Raw genomic sequence first — 22,374 nt, 5'->3', positions numbered from 1 at the left:
GTGTTGGTACATCTGACCTTTGTGTTGGACCTCAGCCGAGTAGTCATAAATATGATGTGCCACAGAGGACTGAACCGACTGAACACCTGTAAATCACCTAATCTCCAAATTATTGAATGGCTCACTGTTATCTCAGCAGCTAAGACATGCCCGGTCATATGTTCTCCTTGATTTCATAACCTCTTAGGGTTAGAACATCCATCTATCCATCCATCAATCTATCCATCTATGGACAATTTTTCCCCACTGCATTACAGTAATAATAATTTAGAGATTTAGCTTGAATAATGAATTCTCACAGCAGGATGTTGCGTTTTACTGTCTCTGAAATGAACCATGTATAAATGCGTCAGTATCAGTTCCAGTCAACCTCATCTCTGTGTTAGTTACTGATTGTGCTGACGTTCACCCAATTGATGAAAGTGTTTGTTTTGATTTTGACGATTGGTGTTGATGTTCTTTGATAGTGGGATGACTAGGTCACGGTAGTTTCAAAGGTGTGTCGGTAAATGATCTTAAACTTGCAGGTTGTGCTGATATGCCTCTAATCCACTTTTAGGCGAAGTCTCAACAGGACAAGAGAATGTGGGTCCTACATCTAAAACGGCTGATCCTTGAAAACCATCCAGCCAAAATACCGGCCAAGGTTAGAACGTGCACATACACACATTGTCCTAGCTCTACTTCTGTACAGCGCACACTGCGATTAGGCAGCTGTGGCCAAATCTGGCTATTCACACTCAACTGTGTCACGATAAAGTAGTTCACATGAAAGAACTTGAAGGTGGAGCAGAAATGTCTGTACTTACAGAAGTGAAGACATAGCGCCACCCAGAGGCCACTTAGTCAAAATTAGATTTTTCACAGAAAAAAAAGATGCAATTTTGTGTTTACTGGTTTATAGGCTCATTTAAATGGTTTAACTAATTTCAAGGTCTTGAAGTTTTTTCCTTCTATGTGCATTTAATTTACATTTAGCAGGGCAAATCACGTGTAAATTTGTCTGAATCATATTTTGCCTCAATTTAAAAAAAAAGGAAGAAAAAAATCATATTTTGCATTAAGAAAATGAAGCCTATTTTTTTCATCACCCACTGAAATTCCCATTACTGTAATAAAATAACTAACCCCCTTTTATTTTAATAGTTTGATTTATAATTCATATTGCATAACAATACAATATACATATTATTAAAAATTTGTATAAATTCATGGTAGTTCATCAAATACTATCATACATAGTAAACATATAAATACTTCAAGGAACTGTTTGAGGAAGGTTCTTTCTGTTTCTACAGGCAAAGCAGGCCATTCTGGAGATGGATACCGCAAGTAAGCATTACTTTAACTTCAAACTGAAAGCTACACAGCACTATATTTACTTTATGAGTGTTCACAAAGACTAGATTTCAGACACTATTCTTAACTTTTTTTCAGACCACCCAAGTTTTAACTACAACTCTGATGACAAGAGAGTGAACACTAAAGAAGGTCCTTCGCCTCGGAGAGTACGCAGGAAGACAGGTGAGACCCACAGCAAATACAACAAACAAACAAACAATTTTTCATTGATCATCTATTTACTCATTATTTGTGTCTCTCTGCCTGTCTTGCTGTTTCATCAGAGCCCTTATCTAAGTTATTGAAAAACTCTAAACATATAAGTAAGTAGCATTTGTTTGAAAAATGATAATTGAGAAAAAATATGCCTGTAAATAATATTGATCTTTTAAACATTGTGGCAATTTTTTCTTTCACTCTTCCTTATTGTTGCTGTAGTATCCAGTCCAGATATTCAAAAGGTAAAGAACACCATAATCCATAACATGAAAGCATTAATCCATTATACAAATCTGATGAAAAATCGTTCAAAATAAATAAAAAAATGTATTTGCTCACAGTGTTCTAGTTTGGGAGTCACTCTGCTGTCACCTGTTGCCCATTTGGGTACTATTGGCCGATCCCGTAGCCTTGTCAGCGAATCACAGGAATCTCTGGACCCTGGTGACCACAGTGATGTTGATGACGAGCCACATCCACAGGATGCTGATGATGAGGACGATACTGGTTTGGTAAGTCTGAATTGACATTTGATGTTTTTAATCATATCAATAATTACTTAGGGGTCAGTTAAAGTAGCAGCAAACGAGCTAGCTAGATTTGGGTTACGGATCTGACATGCTAACATACTGATGTCCAAAAAAAAAAAGAACAAGGGAACATAGGCCTGTAACCAAAAATGTATCTAAAATAAAAAACGCCCGGAAAATCTGTATAGCAGTGTCCTCACAACACCTTAGTTTTGTGCTTGCAATTTTTGCAAGGAAAAGCACCTCACTCATTTTCAAATGTAAAGATCTGGTTTATATTCACGTTTCATTGATTATGAATAGTGTTCTAAGGGTGTGTTCACACTTGTCATGTTTGGTTCAATTAAAACTAACCCTGGTGTGATTGCTCTGTTAGTGCGGTTAGTGCGGTTCGTTTGAGTAAGTGTGAACGCTGCCATCCGAACCCTGGTGCGCACCAAACAAGCAGACCGAGACCGCTGAAAAGATGGGTCTCGGTCCGCTTCCAAACGAACTCTGGTGCGGTTCGAATGATATATGAACGCAACACGGACCAAATACTTCTAAACGAACCAAAAACAGGAAGTAATGACAAGATGCGATGCTATGCGACATGATTTGACGATGCGGTGTAACCAAAACAAAATGAGCGGAGGGCAAACGTGGAGCAACGATGAGGTAAAGTGCCTTTTATGAGCTCCTTGTGAGTTTGCAGGTGGTGAAAATAAAATTGTATGTACACGCAAGAATGAGCGCGCTTAGTCAAGCAGACGGCATTATGTGTGTTCGACTTAAAGCGGCGCTGAGCAGACCGATCGGTTAATGGATGCTTTGATATCATACACCCGCAGCGCCGCTTTAAAGGTGACATATTATGCCCCTTTTTACAATATGTAATATAAGTCTCTGGTGTCCCCAGAATGTGTATGTGAAGTTTCAGCTCAAAATACTCCACAGATCATTTATTATATAATTTTGAAAATGCCTATTTTGAGTGGAAGCAGAAACACGCTGTTTTTCGGTCCTGTGTCTTTAAATGCAAATGAGAGATCCCTTTGCCACGTCACCAAGGGAGCGAAATCAGACGCGCTCGTTTTCTCAGACGCTTGCAGAAAAACGCTTACCTAAACAAAGTGATTGGGTTAATCTTTTTCACATTTCCTTGGTTGGTAGATGCACCAGGGACCTGATTATAGCACTTAAAACCTGGAAAAGTCAGATTTTCATGATATGTCACCTTTAAGTCTAACGCACCTTTTGTTTGGGGTGTTTGGTGAGTTCCGTCACGATATATACGTCATTCAAGCCGACCAATCAGGTTGTGAACGTATCACTATGCCTTTACGTTCGCTGTCTTTAAGTTCGCTGTCAAAAGTGCCAATGTGAAAGCGGACCAGGACCAAATGTATCATTTTCCTTTTTGGTCCGGACCAAATGAACCAAACTAACCAAACTACAAGTGTGAACACACCCTAAGAGTCAACTTTTGTATGACCAGAGCTCTGAGGGCAAGCTGAGAGTACCAGGGAAGGGCAGCCGGAAAAAACTGAACCAGCAAGTGTCGGTGGACAGCATTGACCAGTGGAGAAACCACAACCTTACTCATGCAGACCTCCAGGTAAGGACATAATGTGATACATAATGTGGCTAGGACAGTTCACAAACAAAATAATTATTTTGAAGTTCCTGCAGCCCCTAATCTTATGAATGGTAAAAGTGATTATTAATTTATTTCATTCAGACTGCTACAGAGTCCCTGCAAAATAAGGTTATCACCCCCCCTATCCTACGGGTTACTGCACCTCCAGAAGGAGACAGAGATGAACGCTACTCTAACATGCTGGGAACTGGAGAGGAACCTTCCTTCTGCAACATATGGACAGATCATCGAGTCCGGAGGGCTATGTTTCCAACTCGCCAAAAGAGTTTTCAAATTGATGATGATGAAGACATCTATCAGATGTTCCTGCCAACGGAGAATGATATAAGCAGTCATGATGCCGAGAGTGACCATGAGACTGCTGACCATCCAGGAAGACCCTGTAGCTGGCATGTTGAACAAACTAAATCATCACGGCTAGACCTCCCCACAAGCAGGAGCAGAATACTTCGCAGGGCCAGCAGTGTTGGAGAAAACCAAAGTGAGCAACAAAGCCCTACCAAGCGAGCCCTACAAGACGAAGAGGCCAACAACCAGACTGAGTCTTCAAGCAATGAAATCTCAGGGTCATCTTCAGCCGAGCAGTTAACAATTGATGATATCGAGAATGTTTATGACAACATTAGCTACGAGGAGCTTCAGGCCATGGGGCTTATCCGCAAGGATCAAGTTAACCATGTAGACTCTGAGGTAGCAGAGGTCAAATCTAGGATAGCACCACAAGTTATAATAACTCCAACTGAAACCGAGAGTTCATGTGAGAGCAATAGGTCTTCTGGTCAAGGCGGGGAGCCACTTGAGACGTGTGAACTGCAAATTGTTGAGGATGAGGAGAATGTCTATGATACCATTTTCTTCCAGGAGCCCCCAGTCCTTGCAGCTGAGATTGATCAGGGAAAACCAGAGAGTTTGAAGACATCTGAAGTAGACCTCATGGCTAGCCAGATTTTAGGAGGGTTTGTATCTGAGGAAAAACTCTGTCCTACAAATAAGACAGAGGTTGAACAGCCTCACATTCCCTCTGCTGCAGTTTCAGACACTGAATCATCTCAGATTTCCACAGCTGATCATACATTAGAGCAAGTGGATGAGATCTGGACGGATTTGGAAAACTACATCCGGAACAATGAAAAGAAGCCAGACAGACTTCCAGCTGCATTCCCTGTAAGCAGAACGGATGCTGCATGTAAAACACAGGACTCTCCCAAAAAAGTACATGATACCCCACACAAAGCACAAGACTCTCCACGAAAAACACATAACTCCCCAAGTAAAGGGAATAGGCTGCAACAAAGAGCTAGTGATTCCCAATGCAAAGCACAAGAATCTCCAAGTAAGAAAGCCAATTCTGCACAAAAGACAAATGATTCTCTCTGTAAATTACCCTTAAAAATGGCCCCTGTTGTTTGTGCTGCATCTGGGTCACCCAACCCACCAGCCTTTAACCCCTCTCCAGAGCTCCAGATCCCTATCCTCAACATTCCCGAAATTGTAGAAACTAGGTTGGATGAGAAAGACGAAGCGTCTTCTCCTGCAGCACCTTCCCTTCCACTCCCTCCTACCCCAGAGCCTCAACCTGGTACAGTGAAGAGCATTCGCAAGAAACTTGCAAGATTAAGCAGTGGAAGCTTCAGGATGGACGATGAGGATATCCCTTCACCAAAGGACTCAGAGCTTCAGACCCTGTTTAGTAGCATGGACTCTGGCTCCTCTAGTATGCTGCTGAGCGTGGAAGCTGGGGACCAGTTTCTTGAGCTTGGGGAGAGGGGCAAGAACAGAGTGTTCCTCATGGCTAGACAGTACAGTCAGAAGATCAAAAAGACCAACCAGTTACTGAAGATGAAGAGCATGGACCATGAATCCAGTTGTGCTAAGCTAAGACTAAGCAAACAGAAAGACCTGGCAGCCATACTGGAGGAGAAGAAACAAGGTGGTGCTGCAATAGGTAAGACATACTTGTATGGCTAATGTTCTTTTTCTTTGTTCTACAATGTGTTATTCATAAAGATTAAACATGTGATATATTGGTTTATGAATGTCTTCCTTTCTTTTGCATAGGTGCAAGAATAGCAGAGTACTCTCATCTGTATGAACAGGTGGTTTTTAAAGGTTCTCCATCCAGTACGCCAATGCTGAAGTCCTCTATCAGTATTGCCGGCCCCCATCCACTTTTCCCCAGCACCACATCCTCCCCTTCCCTATCTGAGAGCTCTACCCAAGAGTCTGACTGGTTGAGCTGCACATACAGTAATGGAGAACTTGCTGATTTTGTGTCTTGGCCTGCAGAAACAACAGTATGCACTTCAACCCCACAGAGAGGACTGGCACCCGCAAGTTCTACTCCTGCTTTGAAGAACCTCCCTCCTACTCCGAGTACTCCACCCAATCAGCGTTGGAGTGCTTGTGTGACACCAATTAAAGATGACTCTGATCACATTTACACTTCAATTGGACCACGCAATGCCAAGGTGTCACCTTATAATCGCTGCCAGTCATCTTCACTGATAGACCAGACCGGAAAAGAGAATGGCAGGGGTCCAAGCAACCAGGTGTGGGAGGTCAAAGGACACGAATCAAGGACACACATGCCGCGGCAGCGCAGCCTCCCAGATTGCCCCGTCCAGGGGACTTCAGACCTCTCAGCGCCATGTGATATCACACTGCGGGACTCACAGCAAATACTGGTGCTCAACAAAAACGTGCCACTGAATGCGCAAAGTGCCACTGAGAATTATCTGGCCAACTTTAAAGACACTGGAGATGATGACGACGACTATGTAGAGATCCGTTCTGAAGATGAGGGTGAGGAGCAGAAGCAGGAAACTGCTCAGCCGCACAGTCTAACGGGAACTACAGTAAAGTACTGTAACCCGCCTCAAGGCAGCATGCAAACTCTCATAAAAGGACAGCAGGTTTCCACTAATCCTGAGATGGCTCTGCAGGGATACTTGTGGAATGATCCGGACTGCAGCCAGCAAGGTGTGAATCAGCCCACTATTGTCCAGTCACTGAGGGAAAAGCTCCAGTGTTTCAGCTCAAGCAGTTTTGCATAGGAAGCAGCAAAGATGGACAACATGTCAAATACTTAGCACATAGGAAGAAATGAGACGCATCAAACTAAACTTCCACATGGAACATGTTACACAACTTAAAGACGAAGCACAAGACATACAACATTTTAACTCTTAATTCACTGAAATTTGCAGAGCTACATGCACTCAACAACATACGATTTGTAAATTATGGATTCAGCATTACTCTGCTCATCTCTACACTTGAATTCAGTTAAACACAGTAGTTATAGATCTAAGCGGAACACTGTACACAGCATCTTTCAAATGATTTATCTCATCTCTTTGTCCTTAATATGAAGAGTCAATAATTATTATCACATGACTTTTAATGCACATGTCAGATCATGATTATAAGTTTTAAGAAATGAAAGAAACACATTGGCTACATGGGCTTGAATTACAGGTACAACTTAAACGTATTTCTCTCTGAAACTGTTACAATATTCTCAAACTACTGGTTATAATATTCTAGTGCATGTACATAAATGTTGCCGTACAAGCTTTAAGATAAGCCACATAAGGCGCACATGACTGGTGATGTTAATTAAATTATCTGCCATAATTTCTGTGTAAACATTTTGACAGTTCCTTAAGGCCAATAATTAAATATTTACATTTAATTGTGTAGAAGGTAGCAAATTTGGTTGTGTAGGGGGCTGCATCTACAGGAAACTATGGTAACATCAGCCAGTGACTATTCAGTGTGTAATTTGTAATATTTGCATGCCACATTTTTTCGAGGCCAAGAATACATAGAATCCATATATATTTTACTATGCTGTACATTAGGTATAGATATAGATTTATCAGACTGGGAAGTCATAAGTATATTTAAAAATGTGATCAGGTTTTTGCTAAAATCCTAGTTACAATCAACCACTCCTCAGACATTAGCATATTATCAGTAATTATGGCATACATTTACTACACTGTTTTTAGATTTAATTTGTGTTTAGCGTCATGTCAGGACCACCGTTAATAAATGTACTTGGCAAAAAAGGACAATGTAATTTATAGGTTAATTTTAGGTTAATCTGATTGTGTTCAGGGGACCATGATGGAGACTGAGGAGTTTGAGGTGTCAAAAATGTACTGTAATTGGATGTAAATTTGAGTTCAGTACTGTGCTGTCTGATCATTTAAGCGTTTAGTGTCTAATATATTCATCATTGGCTGTCCCCACCCTGTCTTTGCCTTCAAACTACACACTGTCTGTCATCCCAAAGATTTCGCTATTTTTATTAGTGATTTTCACAGCACATTTCAGTTGATTTTTTCTTATTTATTTACTTCTGAGAAAATGTTAAATACTTCCTCCCAAGTTTCAGATTTGAACAGATTTTTTCTGTTTCAAATTTGATGAAACTGTAATTCTAATATGTTTTGACCGGTTGTTCAGCTGGTATGATTTGGGGGGGGGGATGCTTTTATGAGCATTGTTCAAAGATGCTGCCTTAGCAGAATGTTACATTGAAAGAAGAAATCTCCTAAAACCTTAATCTATTAAGTACCAGTGTAAATAAACTGAATTTAAATATTGATGGAAGCTTTAAATGAAGTATGTTTATATACTTTTTCTTTCATTTTTATTTAGTTGTACATTTAGTTTTCTGATTCACTGGTGGGGACTGTTATCCATTGGAATTGTTACTTTTGCACTTTCCTTCCTTTTAAACAATCTGTTTGTAAAGATGTACATTTTCATAAATGTTGCCATTCACCTATTTTCATGATCTTAATTTAAGTTTTTGCCTTTTTTTTTTTTTTAAATCTGCCTAGTTGTAACTGGTCGATATTGTAGGCGACAAATAAACATTCAATTAAAACAAACTGCTTTTGCCTTCAGTTTTGCCATCACAAAGTAAAGTATTAGTTTATATTATGTTTTCTTTAGTCACTTTTTAACATGCGAATGAAGCTCTAGTGTCATTTGGAAATGTTAGGATATAAGATGGAGACCAAACACAACTTTATATAAAATTAGTATGCAATTAAGAGAGATTTTGAATGTTTACATTACATTCATTTTAGACTGGAAAAATATGTTTTGAATTAACTTCATCACAATGGTATGAATCTTGGTGACTTTTGTGACACTTGCTATGTGAACACACACACACACACACAATGTGGACTTGATTAAAAAAAAAAGTAATGTGTTCTTTGCGGTAAAAAAAATGACTGCCATTGGAAATGAATGGGAAATAGGCCAAAAAAAAAATGAAAATAGAGATATTTATTTGCGTTTACCATCTACAAATCAGCCATAATGCAGGAAAACAAGCACAAAGCAGTGAAGGGGTGAAACTCAAACATTAAGTGTGAAGTAGACACACACACACACACACACATTAACTGGTGTGACTGTAACGCAGAGTAAAGTTTTGAGAATTTGTGAAATAAATTCAATAATTCTGCCATAAAGCAAAAAAAAGAAAAAAAAAAAAAACAGCAGTGAATGTGTGAAACTCTAAAACCTCAAGAGTGCAAAACAGACACACCCACTTATACACACAGAAACACACACATAGTCGAGGTCTGAAGACTCAACTAAGAGGTTGAAATCAGAGTTCTAAATTTTTGGTTAAATTTTGATGTTCGGATTAGATTATGGGTAACAAAAAGCTTTCTCTGTCTTCTGGTTTGACTCTAATCATAATGAAAAACCTGACACTTCAAAGCAACATTAAAAAAAAAAAAAACATTTTGACAATGGATGACAATTATAAGATTCACCAAGCTCAATTTGTGAAACAGTGGTTCAGTGAGCATAAGAAATCATTTTCTTGTATGAATTTGCCACCACAGAGCCCTGATCTTAACCCTATTGGAAGTCTTTAGGATGTGCTGGAGTCGACTTGACAGAGTGGTTCAACTCTCGATCTCAGCCAACAATTAATGCAACTCTTGATGGAAATAAATGCTGTGATGTTGCATGATGTTCATCAAACAATGCCACAATGAATGCATATAATCAAAGCTAAAGGTGATCCAACAAAATATTAGTGTGGGACTTTTTTTAGACAGGCAGTGTAAAGTCGAGTCAAGCACATCCCAAAGACTTTCAATGGGGTTAAGCTCAGGACTCTGGTGGCCAATCTTTCACAATTTGAGCCTGGTGATATAAATGGTCCATAATTAAAATGTGATTGTTTAGTAACACGAAATCCCCTAAAAAAAAAATAAAAAAAACCTTGAAATTAGTAGAAGAGTAGGCAAGCCTTGGGACATACGGTCACGTCATACCGCTCTGTCTCGTAATTACACGCACCCTGTCACTATAAACTGGTCTGTCAATCATCTTGTCACAGTTAACACATCCTCTACATTTCATTCAATTTAACTTCCTTCCGTATTATAGAAAAGAAGTAGCACGTTGGGTATTCATGCTGGGAACTCTGCTCATATTTATTTTATTATTATTATTTTTTTTGCATAATGATCCATTTATAAGTTAATGGACAAACAGATGTTTATAAATGTTCACATTGTTGTTGCAGATAAAATATAACATGGATAACATTAAATAAATATTTTTACCAGGTTAAATGTTGATTATTAGTAACTCAAACCCCTTTATCTAAACCTCTCTACTAGGTCGCGCACAACCGCCATATTTGTAATTTTTTAACATTTGTATTCGTGTTTGTAGTTCTGAACATAATCCTTCACCAAAGCGCAATGGATTGTGGGTAATATTAACCATTAGAGCAATGTTTCTCAACCATAAGTCCGTGGACCCCTAGTGGTCTTTGACGTAATGCCAGTGGGTCCGTAGGCCTATAAAGTATGAATTTTTGTATATGTTTTGTATATTTGTATATTTTGACATGACATGTTCACCATAAAAGAAACATCCAATATAATGGATGATATGGCCAAATACTGGACAAGTCAAATAACTTGAATTATACTTGATTGCATTTGGTCCTCACAAAGACTAAATGAGTCAATTATGTTCTGGAGGTCCTTGAGGATGAGTGCGCACGGATCCACACTTCAGAAATCCGCCTGAAACAGCAGACCATCCGGGGATTGTTGGCATACTCTTTTCAACATACTATGCTTTGGGACACACTAATTCTAATCTCGCATACTATTTAGGATGGCTCGGCTGAACATTGGGACGCAGGGCCGCCGCTGCGCTGCCAGTCCACCAGATGTCCCTCAATCTTAATAAATGCCTTGACGAAAACCATCGAATGAGTTACAGATCCAAAGAGGGAATTGTAGTTTTTAATAGCTCTTTCAGTCTGTGGATTAATCTGCGTGGTTTTCGAGCTCTTTATGAACATCAGTGTGTAGAGTGGAGTCTCTGGATCGCTTCAGTGGCTCTCGTGTGTGTGTTTGAGTGTGAACTAAAAGCTGCTCTTCTGGACTGATCTGGAACTTTCCGCGCGCGCGCCCCTCCCGCTCTCACGCTACCCATAACCCCCCGCGCCTCCATTCTTCTCTCCATCCAACATGTCCATGATAGAGGGTCCGTTAAACGTGCTCGGCCAGAGGACGACCGGCGAGTCCGTCAGGACCCAAAACGGTGAGTCGGGATGCGCTCGTGTTTGCCCTCAACAAACCAAAGGGACGCGGTGAATAGGCCGCGCGCGGCGACGCTTGAGCGGAAGAGCTGCGGTGACCGGTGTCTCGAGCAGCACGTGCGGCTCACAGGAGTCAGTGTTTAGTAATACTTCATCGGCCTTGAGCATTGTGTCCTGGTCCTCTGTGAGCTAGCAGAGCTGCAGGATAAGGAGGTTGGAGATGGCACAACATCAGTGGTGAGACATTTGCTGCTTTGGATAGGAGTGTCGGTCTTTCCCTGCAGCTTCCACATCTCTGACAGGACACTAGACAGTGTGAGATTGTGTTGCAGAAGCCACTCATCTCTGCGTGTGTTGGTAGGTGATCATCGCCGCCGAGCTGCTGAAGAGTGCCGATGAGCTCGTCAAACAGAAGATCCACCCCACCTCCATCATCAGTGGATACAGACTGGCCTGCAAGTAAGAGTCACTTCCTGTGCCAACAGGAAGTCTTGTGTGTTTAAGTACGATTGAGCAAGACATTTAAAGTAAGCTTATTTTCTCTGGTTCCCAGGGAGGCAGTCCGATACATCAATGAGAATCTGACCATCAGCACAGATGACTTGGGCAGAGAGTGTCTCATCAATGCTGCCAAGACATCCATGTCCTCTAAGATTATCGGAGTGTATCCTCTGTGTGGCGCTGTTTGATGTGTGTGTGCATGAGCTGTTACATTATGACCACCTATCTAATAACCCACAAAACAGTGGCCACACAGCGATTTGATGAGGCGCCGATAGGTCTCCTGGGGTAACTGGTACCATAATATCAACAGCAAGTCCTCCAGTTCCCGTGCATTGTGGGGTTGGCATGATGCAGCGCAATCCCGCTTTTCGGTTGGGTTCATGTCAGGTGAATTTGGAGGCCGAGGCATTAACAGAAATTCGCCATCATGTTCCTCGAAGCACTCCTTGACGATTCTGGCAGTGTGGCATAGTCCTGTTGGTGATGGCCATCATTGGCAGGGAAACCCATTAATGGTTGCACTTGGTCCGCAGCGATGTTCAGATACCTGACAGCTGTCAGGGATAGTGATATTGGGATAATGGGGCCTAAAGTGTCCCAAGAAAACATCGCCCCCATCATAACCGGCCTGCGTCCGCCCAACAGTGCATCCAGGTCAGGGACGCGGGAAGTAGGGGTGCTGAGGGGGCTGCAGCACCCCCTGTTTTCACATGGTTGCAAATGCAATGCCAAGTTTGTTCATTTAAATTTATTCAGTTTTAGCATTTAATAATTTATTTGTAATGATCTCTGAAATGTAAATTGTAAGTGGGCTATAATAAACCCATGTCTATCTTCATAAACATGATTAATTTTACTTGTGACGTTTTCTATATGGGATGATTAGCCTAATCCTCATGAACACGTGACGCTAGCTCGTGGTATCAGACATGAACTGTACAGAATGCGAACAAGATTAACTGTAATACAAGGCGATAATGGCGCAAAAGCGAATTTCCGATTTTTTTAAATGCCCATCCCAGCAAAAACTTTACAAAATTGGCATCCAAACAACACCAGCCCCAGCACGAGCACCGACGTAAGTGAACCACCCCCCCCCAACTCGGACACACACAGCACCCCCAACCGAAAACATCTTCCCGCGCCCCTGATCCAGGTGCCATTGCCTCTGTTGGCATTCAGTGTATTCACGCTGGGCCTTGGACGTGATGCACCAGGAATCATGATTCGTCAGACCAGGCCACTTTCTTCCAATCATCCACGGTCCAGTCTAGATGATCTTGGGCCCATTTCATGCGTTGTTGGACCTGGCCGGGTCGTCGACTGCGCAGGACATGTGCCATCACAATTTGTCCTTTATCAAACTCCAATAAATCAGCAGCTTTTTCCATTCAGACTACGCAGGGCTCGACATTAATGCTTGTCTGGGACAAGAGGATTTTGTGAAGGTGCAAGTGAAAGAGAATTTTCCTTGCCCGACCGGACAAGTAACCTGATTAAAATGTTAATAACAAACAATAACTAGGGCAGCACCGAAACTTTGGTGAGAATGATTCTGATTTTATTACTTTCAGTGTAAACGGTGACTAATAGCGGATAATGTATTGATATTATCAAGGTTGCGTCAATTGAGGCTCGTGCAGCCTGTCTGACTCGCGGAGAAATCAAAACTATAAGCGCAACGGCACACACAAAGAAACAAACCTACTGCGGTAGAAAAAAATATAAATATTCTATATAATATATGCAACATCACACGACCAAGAGTGATGTTTACCCGACTTTCAGCATGATTGCAAATGTGATATTGATTTTATACAACTTCAGTTCAGCGAATTGGGTGAGTCAATGATTCAGTGAGCTATTCATAAAGACAGTCACTTGCTTCATTTATTGAATGAATCGGTTGAATCAATGACACACACATTGCCCCCACCATACAGCTACAGTACACACTGCATGAAAGGCAATATTGGAAATGGCTTAATAGGGGCACTTTAAGTGATTGTAGCATTACAAGGCCGTGTAGAGAGTCTGCATTTCTTTTCAGAGTTTGAAATAGTATAAAGTGAGATGGGCATGGCCTGACAAATCATTTGAAAGGATGTTGCTCCTTGACGTTCTGTCAGTGATTCAGATTTTTTTGCTAATATGGTGGTGGACGCTGCCCTGGCTGTGAAGTTTGTTGATGGGAAAGGTGTTGCTCGCTATCCCATCAACTCTGTGAATGTGCTGAAGGCTCACGGACGCAGCCAGAAAGAGAGTTTCCTCGTCAACGGATACGCACTTAACTGCACTGTCGGATCACAAGGTCTGTTCACACGCATGCTTGTTTTTGACATTTGCATAGTGAGTTAGTATGTGTGTGTGTGTGGTAATGTTGTTTGTGTTTGTTTAGGAATGGTAAAGCGCGTGTCCAACGCCAAGATAGCCTGTCTGGACTTTAGCCTGCAGAAAACCAAGATGAAGCTGGGTGTTCAGGTGGTCATCAGTGATCCAGAGAAACTGGACCAAATCAGACAGAGGTGAGGTCACGCACGCACAAAGAAAGAAATGTCCCATTTACATTGCTGCCACACATCTGTGGTGTGTGTAGTTATACGCGTGGGATAAAGCATTGTCTGGCCAAAGCCTCTCTTACACACAGATACACTTGTGTCTCTGTTTTACCTTTGGGCTGTACAACAATATGTACCTTTATGTACACTACCAAAAGTTTGGGGTCAGTAAGATATATATATTTTATTTTATTTTTTTTTTTTTTTTTAATTTTAAGAAATAAATACTTACAGAAGTCCTAAGAGGCCATGGATTATTATTATAATCTTCATTCAGCGTTTACACAGAGCAGATTATCGGTAATTTACTGGTAATTTTACAACTTCTGAACAGAATGAATTTACCGGTATATTTGAAAAGGTCCCGTTCACACGTGATGTCTTCACGGTAATTTACCAGTAAAGTCTGTATGTGTGAAGGGGGCATAAGTTACACAACTGCGCCAACAGGTGGCAGTACAGAACTGAATATAACTGATGGGGTGTTGTATACTGTATATCCACTTTACTGTACACGTTTGGGACAGAATAAGGACCTTCTTCGTGATCGCTATAATTTGTGCAGTATTGTTCATTACTGATATTTAATCAATTCATAAATGTTAAATGCTTGAATCAATATGATTATTTTACGCATCGTTAAGTTCTTGCTAGATGCATGACTCATCTCAGTTTCACCACCACAATAGCATCGTGTGATAAACTAGCTGCTTATTAAAACCAGTGTTGACGTCACTGTATTCTGTTTGCACCTGTATCTTTATTTGTGCATCTTTGAAGTACATGATTGTTAGTTAATAAGCGGTGATGTTGTGTTTGAATCGACCTGCGCTTGCGGCGTTGAATGCTCTGATGTTTGACCATTTAAACATGTTAATTACACAAGCAAAATGTTCAGTGTAGTGTCTCTGGAAAAAATCAACAGTGATTGATCAGCCTATATTTAATTATTTATTGTAGATGTTATTACTAAGCGAAGCAAAATTCTGTCAAAAAAAACAAATAAAACAACGTTCGTAATGTCGAGATCACAAGAAAGAAAAATAATCATAATCCATGGCCTCTTAGGACTATCGTAAATTATTTTATTTAGAATAGACTGAATTGATAAAATCACAGTAAAGACATTTATAATGTAACAAAAGATTTCTGTATCAAATAAATGCTGTTCTTTTGAACTTTCCATTAATCAAAGAATCCGGAAAAAAATGCATCATGGATTCTATAAAAATATGAAGCAGCACAACTGTTTTCAACACTGATAATATAATTAGTGCGAATGCTCTGATGTTTGACCATTTAAACATGTTAATTACACAAGCAAAATGTTCAGTGTAGTGTCTCTGGAAAAAATCAACAGTGATTGATCAGCCTATATTTAATTATTTATTGTAGATGTTATTACTAAGCGAAGCAAAATTCTGTCAAAAAAAACAAATAAAACAACGTTCGTAATGTCGAGATCACAAGAAAGAAAAATAATCATAATCCATGGCCTCTTAGGACTATCGTAAATTATTTTATTTAGAATAGACTGAATTGATAAAATCACAGTAAAGACATTTATAATGTAACAAAAGATTTCTGTATCAAATAAATGCTGTTCTTTTGAACTTTCCATTAATCAAAGAATCCGGGAAAAAATGCATCATGGATTCTATAAAAATATGAAGCAGCACAACTGTTTTCAACACTGATAATTAGTGCTGTGTTCGATACATCGATACGACGATGTATCGTCACAGAGATTTGACGATACGAGTATCGATACAGCTGGGTATCGTATCGTGACTTTGCTGGTGATACACAGCCCTACTGATAATAATCAGAAATGTGTCTTGAGCAGCAAATCAGCATATTAGAATGATTTCTGAAGATCATGTGACACTGAAGACTGGAGTAATGATGCTGAAAATTCAGCTTTGACATTGCAAAAATAACATTAAAATCCGTTATTTTAGATTGTAATACGTTTTTTTTTACCAAATATTGCCACCTTAGTGACAGCCTTAGCATTATTATAATTAGCTAAAACTAAAACCATAAATTCTGTTAATTTAAATAGTTAACTGAAATAAAAATTTTCAGTTAGATGCCATAGCTGAATTACCCGTTTTCTTTTTGTATAATTTAAACGAACTAAAATTGAAATAAAAATGAATTAAAATGATATAGATGCATTATAAATCACTACATCAAACTAATTCTAATTAAAAAATAAATAAACTACTGTTTTTCCACTGCTATATGTGAAATGTGAGCGTAAGCGTTCTCTGTGGTTTTAGTAATTTGAGTACAAACCTTTTGGACCCTTTTTACGTCTGTATTTAGCACTGATGCGAACCTGTTACGTGTTTGCATCAGAGCTTTATATGAAATAAATGGAGCCACTTGTATAATTTATTTTTACTTCCTGACATTGACGTTATAATTTTCAGAAGGTTAACATTTTTTTTTGTTGTTGTTTTCATTTTTTTCAACTAACACTTTAACTTGTTTACCTATGTTATTTAAAACTTGCCTTATGTAACTTATTAGGCCTTTAAATTTTTTCTTTGCTGTTTGTATGCAGTATAGTTTTGATCATCATCAGTATTGATGATCTTTCTGGATTTGTTTCTCAGGGAGTCAGACATCACGAAGGAGCGCATTCAGAAGATCCTGGCGTCGGGGGCAAATGTGATTCTGACCACAGGAGGCATTGATGACATGTGTCTGAAATACTTTGTAGATGTAGGAGCCTTGGCTGTGAGGAGGGTGCTCAAGAGGGACCTCAAGCGCATCGCCAAAGCAACTGGGGGTCAGCTGACTGCACTTGCTTTTGTCTACACTTACGCTTAGTAGATCCAGGCCTTCTGTTCTTCAAATACAGAGGTAATTTATTCTCTGTGTCTTAATTTTAATGAACAATGTTTTGATTTTTCCCCTACAGCCACTGTGTGCTCGTCTCTGTCTAACCTGGAGGGAGAGGAGACGTTTGAGGCGGCCATGCTGGGTCAGGCAGAGGAGGTAGTGCAGGACAGAGTGTGTGACGACGAGCTCATCCTCATCAAGAAGTGAGAGCATCTTCCTTTTCCCTCAACAAAACCTGTAGGATAGAATTGATGCCTGATCATTAGATTCTGAAAATTACCATTTAGGATGCATGCACTTCACGTTCTCCGGCGATAAAGCCATGCAGTAAAATAATTCCACACTGCCTGTATAGAGAAACTGTGGCTCATTAAATCAGTTCTGGTTCCTTTTGATCACTCTACCTCGTACCTGGATAACTGTGGCACTTCCAGAGCTGATAAATCATACATTCATCAGAATATACTTGGTCTTAATTTAAAGAGATGCCATTCAGCACATTATCTATTGTGTTTTCTGGAAAATAAGTTGCACAGGGTCAAAAATGCATTGTTGAGAAAAAAAAAAGGTTGTTTAAAGTACTTTATTATGTTCAGAAATGATGTAAAACATCGATAAATGAAATGTTTACAAACATTAGAAATGTATTTTAGTTCCCATAAAACAAATAGTTCCTCTAATTTAGTTCCACAAAAATCCATCAAATTTAACTGTACAGTATACAGAACAAGAATAATAGAAATAAATGATAGTGTCTTCCGTTATAAACATTTATTGAAAACACCATGCCTAAACAAATTTAAAGTGAAACTCAATTAATTTGTACAATTAAACTTGTTATGCCTTACCTTGCCTAACAATACAGATTGTTAAATGTTAGGAGAGAGAAAACATTTCTGTATGAACGAACAGATCGGTAATGTCTAATTTGCCTACAACTGATAAATTATTAAAACCAAAAAAAATTACTTGCATTCTGAAAAATAATACGTTATGCAATTAACTGCATGGGACCTTGTAGCAGCGTTTTGCATTGGAAACCACTTGGTAGTAATTTATGCCTTTTTCATTTCTCTCTGTCTCTCAGCACAAAGGCACGCACATCTGCCTCTATCGTCTTGCGTGGGGCGAATGATTTCATGTGTGATGAAATGGAGCGCTCGCTGCATGATGCCCTGTGTGTGGTGAAGAGGGTGCTGGAGTCCAAGTCTGTGGTACCAGGAGGTGGCGCTGTAGAGGCTGCACTGTCCATTTATCTGGAGAACTATGCAACAAGCATGGTGAGGACCCAATCTTTCACAGCTGCCTGCTGGGATCTTTATTTTCTTGATTTGTGCTTTTATGTTCAGTGCATAGTCGTCATGATCGTGTTGTGTTGTAACAAACTAACAGGTAATTTATAGCTAATGTATCAAATAGTGAAACAAAAGGCAGGCAGGCTTTTATTGTCTGTTTCTTTAATATTACTGTATTGTGTGCAATTGGATGTATGCACACTCCCATTATAATTGCTGCCGTGCCTGTTTGATGGCTTGTGCAGTTATACGCGTGGGAGACAGTGAGAGTCCTGAGTGGGGAAAGGGACAGATAAACAGCTCTGCTGACAGCTGCTTCCATCCTGCTCAGAACAAACATGCCTCGTTTATCACTGAGACACATTAACCCTGCAGTGTGATCAGTTACAGTCTATTCAGGACAGCGTTCAACAGCAGGGTTCACGATCGTAGAGTTGTAGTGATTTATCTCAACTTTCTAGTTCTGAGGTCAATGAATCTATACATCAGTGTGATTTCTGCTTTATTTTTAAAAAGAAAATCCATTTTAATTGCTGAATTCTCAATGAGGAGTTATACTCTACAATCCTGAAACATTCCACCAATCAGGATGGTCTGTATTGCCATAGAAACAGGAATTGGAACGGAGTCTGTTTGAATATTCCAGTATTTTGAAAAACTTTAAATATTTTCTTGCCTACACCATAGTGCACATTATATTGCATTTTACAAAGTTTTGCATTTCTCAGAGCTGGTTAGTTTGGTTCTTAGCTCTAACTGAATATGTTATAATGATTATGGAGAAAATTAATGGGGAATAAAAGGGAAAATAGTGTGGGCAAGGTTGAACTCTTTAATATACAGTAATTGTGCTTTTTAATAATTTGCGTGTATGAATAAACCATTGAAACTGTTGTGTGTTTGACGTAGGGTTCCCGTGAGCAGCTGGCTATTGCTGAGTTTGCTCGCTCTCTGCTCGTCATTCCTAAAAGTCTGGCAGTCAACGCCGCACAAGACTCCACTGACCTGGTGGCCAAACTCAGAGCCTTCCACAATGAGGCTCAGGTCAACCCTGAACGCAAGAACCTCAAATGGTTAGTGTTGCTCTCTTCTCATCACACAGGGAAAGCTGTTCAGCTCTTAGAAATATGACTGCGCTTTCAGACAGCAGACAAACATACAAAATTAGGAGTAAGAACTCTGGTGTTTAAGAAGTAAGGTTTTGGTTTACTTCCCCTAAAATATCCTTAGAATAGATTTAGTAGATCTGGAACCAATGTGGCCTATTATGGATTAAGCTGAGAGCCAATGCAGTTTGGATTACTCTGTTTAAACCTGTTTTTGTGTGCGTGCTGTTAGGATCGGGTTGGACCTGGTGAATGGAAAGCCAAGAGACAACAAGCAGGCGGGAGTGTATGAACCCACGATGGTTAAAACCAAGAGTCTGAAGTTCGCCACAGAGGCAGCCATCACCATCCTTCGAATCGATGACCTTATCAAGCTCTTCCCTGACCAGAAAGAGGGCGGGCCCTCCTACCAGGATGCTGTCCAATCAGGATCTCTGGAGGGATAAAGTCCAGCTGCATCAACTCTTTAATTGGCTGGTTCTGGTGTCGCTCCACTCAGCTTTTATATTTATATTTGGATCCGGATCCAACTGATGAGCTGTTAGTGTAGAATGTGCACTTTGTTTGCGTTACATATGTTTTGCTATTAACATGGCTTGTTTGTCATGTGTAATGTAACAAATGTTCCTTTTTCTGCCATTTCAAAGACAATAAACCAGAATGGTGTTGAAAGGATTTTTGTGAAAGAAAATATTAAAACAACTTGGTATTAATCAAAAAATTAATAATAATATTAAAATAATTTAATATTTTAACTCTGTTGACTTTATTAGGCAAATGCATTCAATATTAAATAAATACAAACACAGTTAGACCAAACAATCACCTCAGATGCGTATTACCCTCCTTCCTTCCAAGCTGTGAATGTCTGAGCTACTCCCCTCCATGCAGTGAAACTGCATAGTGATTTATACTGCCAGACTTGGAAAAAGCATGATAGTCCATATCACTTATGCACTTTATTCTTATTGTAGGCTGTTATTCACAAATAATCTTCCCATTTCTTTTCAGAGGTATGAATCACCATGCACTTTTCTTGTATGGAAAATGGGCTTTTCTCAATGCGTCTGGTGATATTTTTCATATTTGGGTGAACTCTTCAAGAACTTAAACAAATCATACATAATGTCAAGCTGTTTTGTTTTTCAGTAGTTAACTACTTGGCCTCAGCTGGTGATATTGGCTTTTTAACACAAACATGGCCTGAACTTGACATTACAAAGGCTACAGTCTCAACTTTTGGCAATAAAAACAAAAATAAATATACAGCATCCAAAGTAATCTTGTTAAAAAGGCATTTCCTGTACAGTTGCTCCATTTGTGCTCTTAACTACTCACCATAGATTTTCCATTGGGTCACAAACAGGACCAGTTTTGAAGTTTGTATCTAGACCGTCCCAGCAGTCTTGAGGACTCTGACCTTTTTAGGCCAGTTTACACTGACTAGCATCTCCATGGATCCAGTGGCATATCTGGGTGTACGTGGCGGGTGTTATTCTGACTGCCACATTATAGCCCTTCTGCATCCCATCAACATCCACCAACTGGTGTCCAGAGAACACACCAATTACCTTCCTTTTCCACTTCCCTTTTCCTCCCTGATCTCGTAGCCTTACGTACACCCCGGCTCCGCTTGACCCCTTCTGCGCATCACAGTACTGGTACATTAGGTCATTCGATTCCTCTAAGACCGAACAGAAGCGGTAGACCACTTTCCCTAATTGGTCATTGTCAAAACCAGAGAAATGGATTCTTCCAGCTGGGATGTCCTTGACTACAGGAACAATGCCTAACTCCATGAACTTCATCTTATGGGGTCGTTTCAGCTCCAGAAGGGCGTAATCATAGTCAGCCGAGACCTCCCTGCCTGCTCTCCTCATCCAGCCCATTGGCACCTGTGTTCGTTTGACACGTGTCCACCTGAACACCGGTTGTCTGGACTGGTCTGAATCTGTGTCGCGTCTAATACGGTTGTTTCTTGTCCTCCTGTGTTCTCTTTCTCTATGAAGTAGTTATAATTCAGTGGCTACTTCTCCTTCATTTCCCACTTTGCTTTCTCTCCTCTTTCCTCCTCTTCTCCTGCCTCCTCGTTGGTGTCCTCCCCTGCGTTTGGAGCGAAGCTTCATGACACCCACTCGGAGCCTCTTGGTCCCTTTCAGATAGACCTGGCCATCATGGACACAGTGGGCAGAAGTCAGTACATGTTTTGGAGAAACCAAGATGCCTGAGCAACCCGTAGAGAGCTTCACTGAGGCAGAAAAGGGGTAATTGGTGATGAAGTGTTTATCTGTGATCACAAAGCGGCCGTCCATGCCGTATACCTGCCGTTTTCTGCGTTTAAAGTGTCCTGCCTTGCAGACAACGGAAGAGGATGCATTTCTTAATCCAGTGACCCCTTCCAATTTTATTTTGGTGAAGGTCCGTGTTCCGTTCTCGTAGACGGTTTCATAAGACAGTAGTCGTTCCAGCTCAGCAGGCCTCGGTTTTGGCAGCTTTCTTTGGCACTCAATCCCTCACAACACTCCTGGCTCACTTAAGTCGTCAGCAGTGAATTCTGGGCTTTGAAGCCTCACTGTGCTTTGGTCCAGGATCACTGAAACTTGTATATGTGTTAAGTGGCAGTCATATTCAATGTTTGTGATGGAAGCGCCACTATAGACCAAAGAAATAACCACAGCCAGTGCAGTCAGACTGAACGACAAAGATGGAGGACCTGTCAT

At 40.3% G+C, this 22,374-nt stretch overlaps 2 protein-coding genes and 1 pseudogene across 3 annotated transcripts in view; 2 read left to right on the top strand and 1 right to left on the bottom strand.

The window, feature by feature from the left end:
- LOC107710237 (pleckstrin homology domain-containing family G member 1-like) overlaps positions 1-7,618 on the top strand; it is a 48,943-nt gene extending 41,325 nt beyond the window's left edge. For both annotated transcript variants that reach the window (XM_016514975.1, XM_016514974.1), the window contains exons 10-18: positions 560-646; positions 1,299-1,332; positions 1,438-1,524; positions 1,626-1,664; positions 1,780-1,802; positions 1,902-2,072; positions 3,568-3,687; positions 3,811-5,674; positions 5,788-7,618. In XM_016514975.1, the coding sequence (XP_016370461.1) occupies positions 560-646; positions 1,299-1,332; positions 1,438-1,524; positions 1,626-1,664; positions 1,780-1,802; positions 1,902-2,072; positions 3,568-3,687; positions 3,811-5,674; positions 5,788-6,782 (3,420 nt within the window). In that variant the 3' untranslated portion in view covers positions 6,783-7,618. The remainder of the gene's footprint in view (positions 1-559; positions 647-1,298; positions 1,333-1,437; positions 1,525-1,625; positions 1,665-1,779; positions 1,803-1,901; positions 2,073-3,567; positions 3,688-3,810; positions 5,675-5,787) is intronic.
- Positions 7,619-11,039: 3,421 nt separating this feature from the next.
- On the top strand, positions 11,040-20,328 carry LOC107710226 (T-complex protein 1 subunit alpha-like). The gene is made up of 11 exons (XM_016514964.1): positions 11,040-11,389; positions 11,485-11,575; positions 11,700-11,797; positions 11,892-12,002; positions 13,972-14,153; positions 14,241-14,367; positions 17,025-17,200; positions 17,333-17,456; positions 18,341-18,533; positions 19,458-19,621; positions 19,887-20,328. Exons 1-11 carry the CDS (start codon positions 11,268-11,270, stop codon positions 20,098-20,100), a joined length of 1,602 nt encoding a protein of 533 aa, XP_016370450.1. The 5' UTR covers positions 11,040-11,267; the 3' UTR covers positions 20,101-20,328.
- A 750-nt stretch (positions 20,329-21,078) lies between these two features.
- Positions 21,079-22,374, bottom strand: LOC107710225 (inactive serine protease 35-like; annotated as a pseudogene).

This window comes from Sinocyclocheilus rhinocerous, unplaced genomic scaffold, assembly GCF_001515625.1.
Source record: "Sinocyclocheilus rhinocerous isolate Xijiao unplaced genomic scaffold, SAMN03320098_v1.1 scaffold1167, whole genome shotgun sequence".
Lineage (NCBI taxonomy): Eukaryota > Metazoa > Chordata > Actinopteri > Cypriniformes > Cyprinidae > Sinocyclocheilus > Sinocyclocheilus rhinocerous.
Note: the sequence above shows the minus strand (reverse complement) of the source record. Positions and strands in the feature narration are given on the sequence as shown.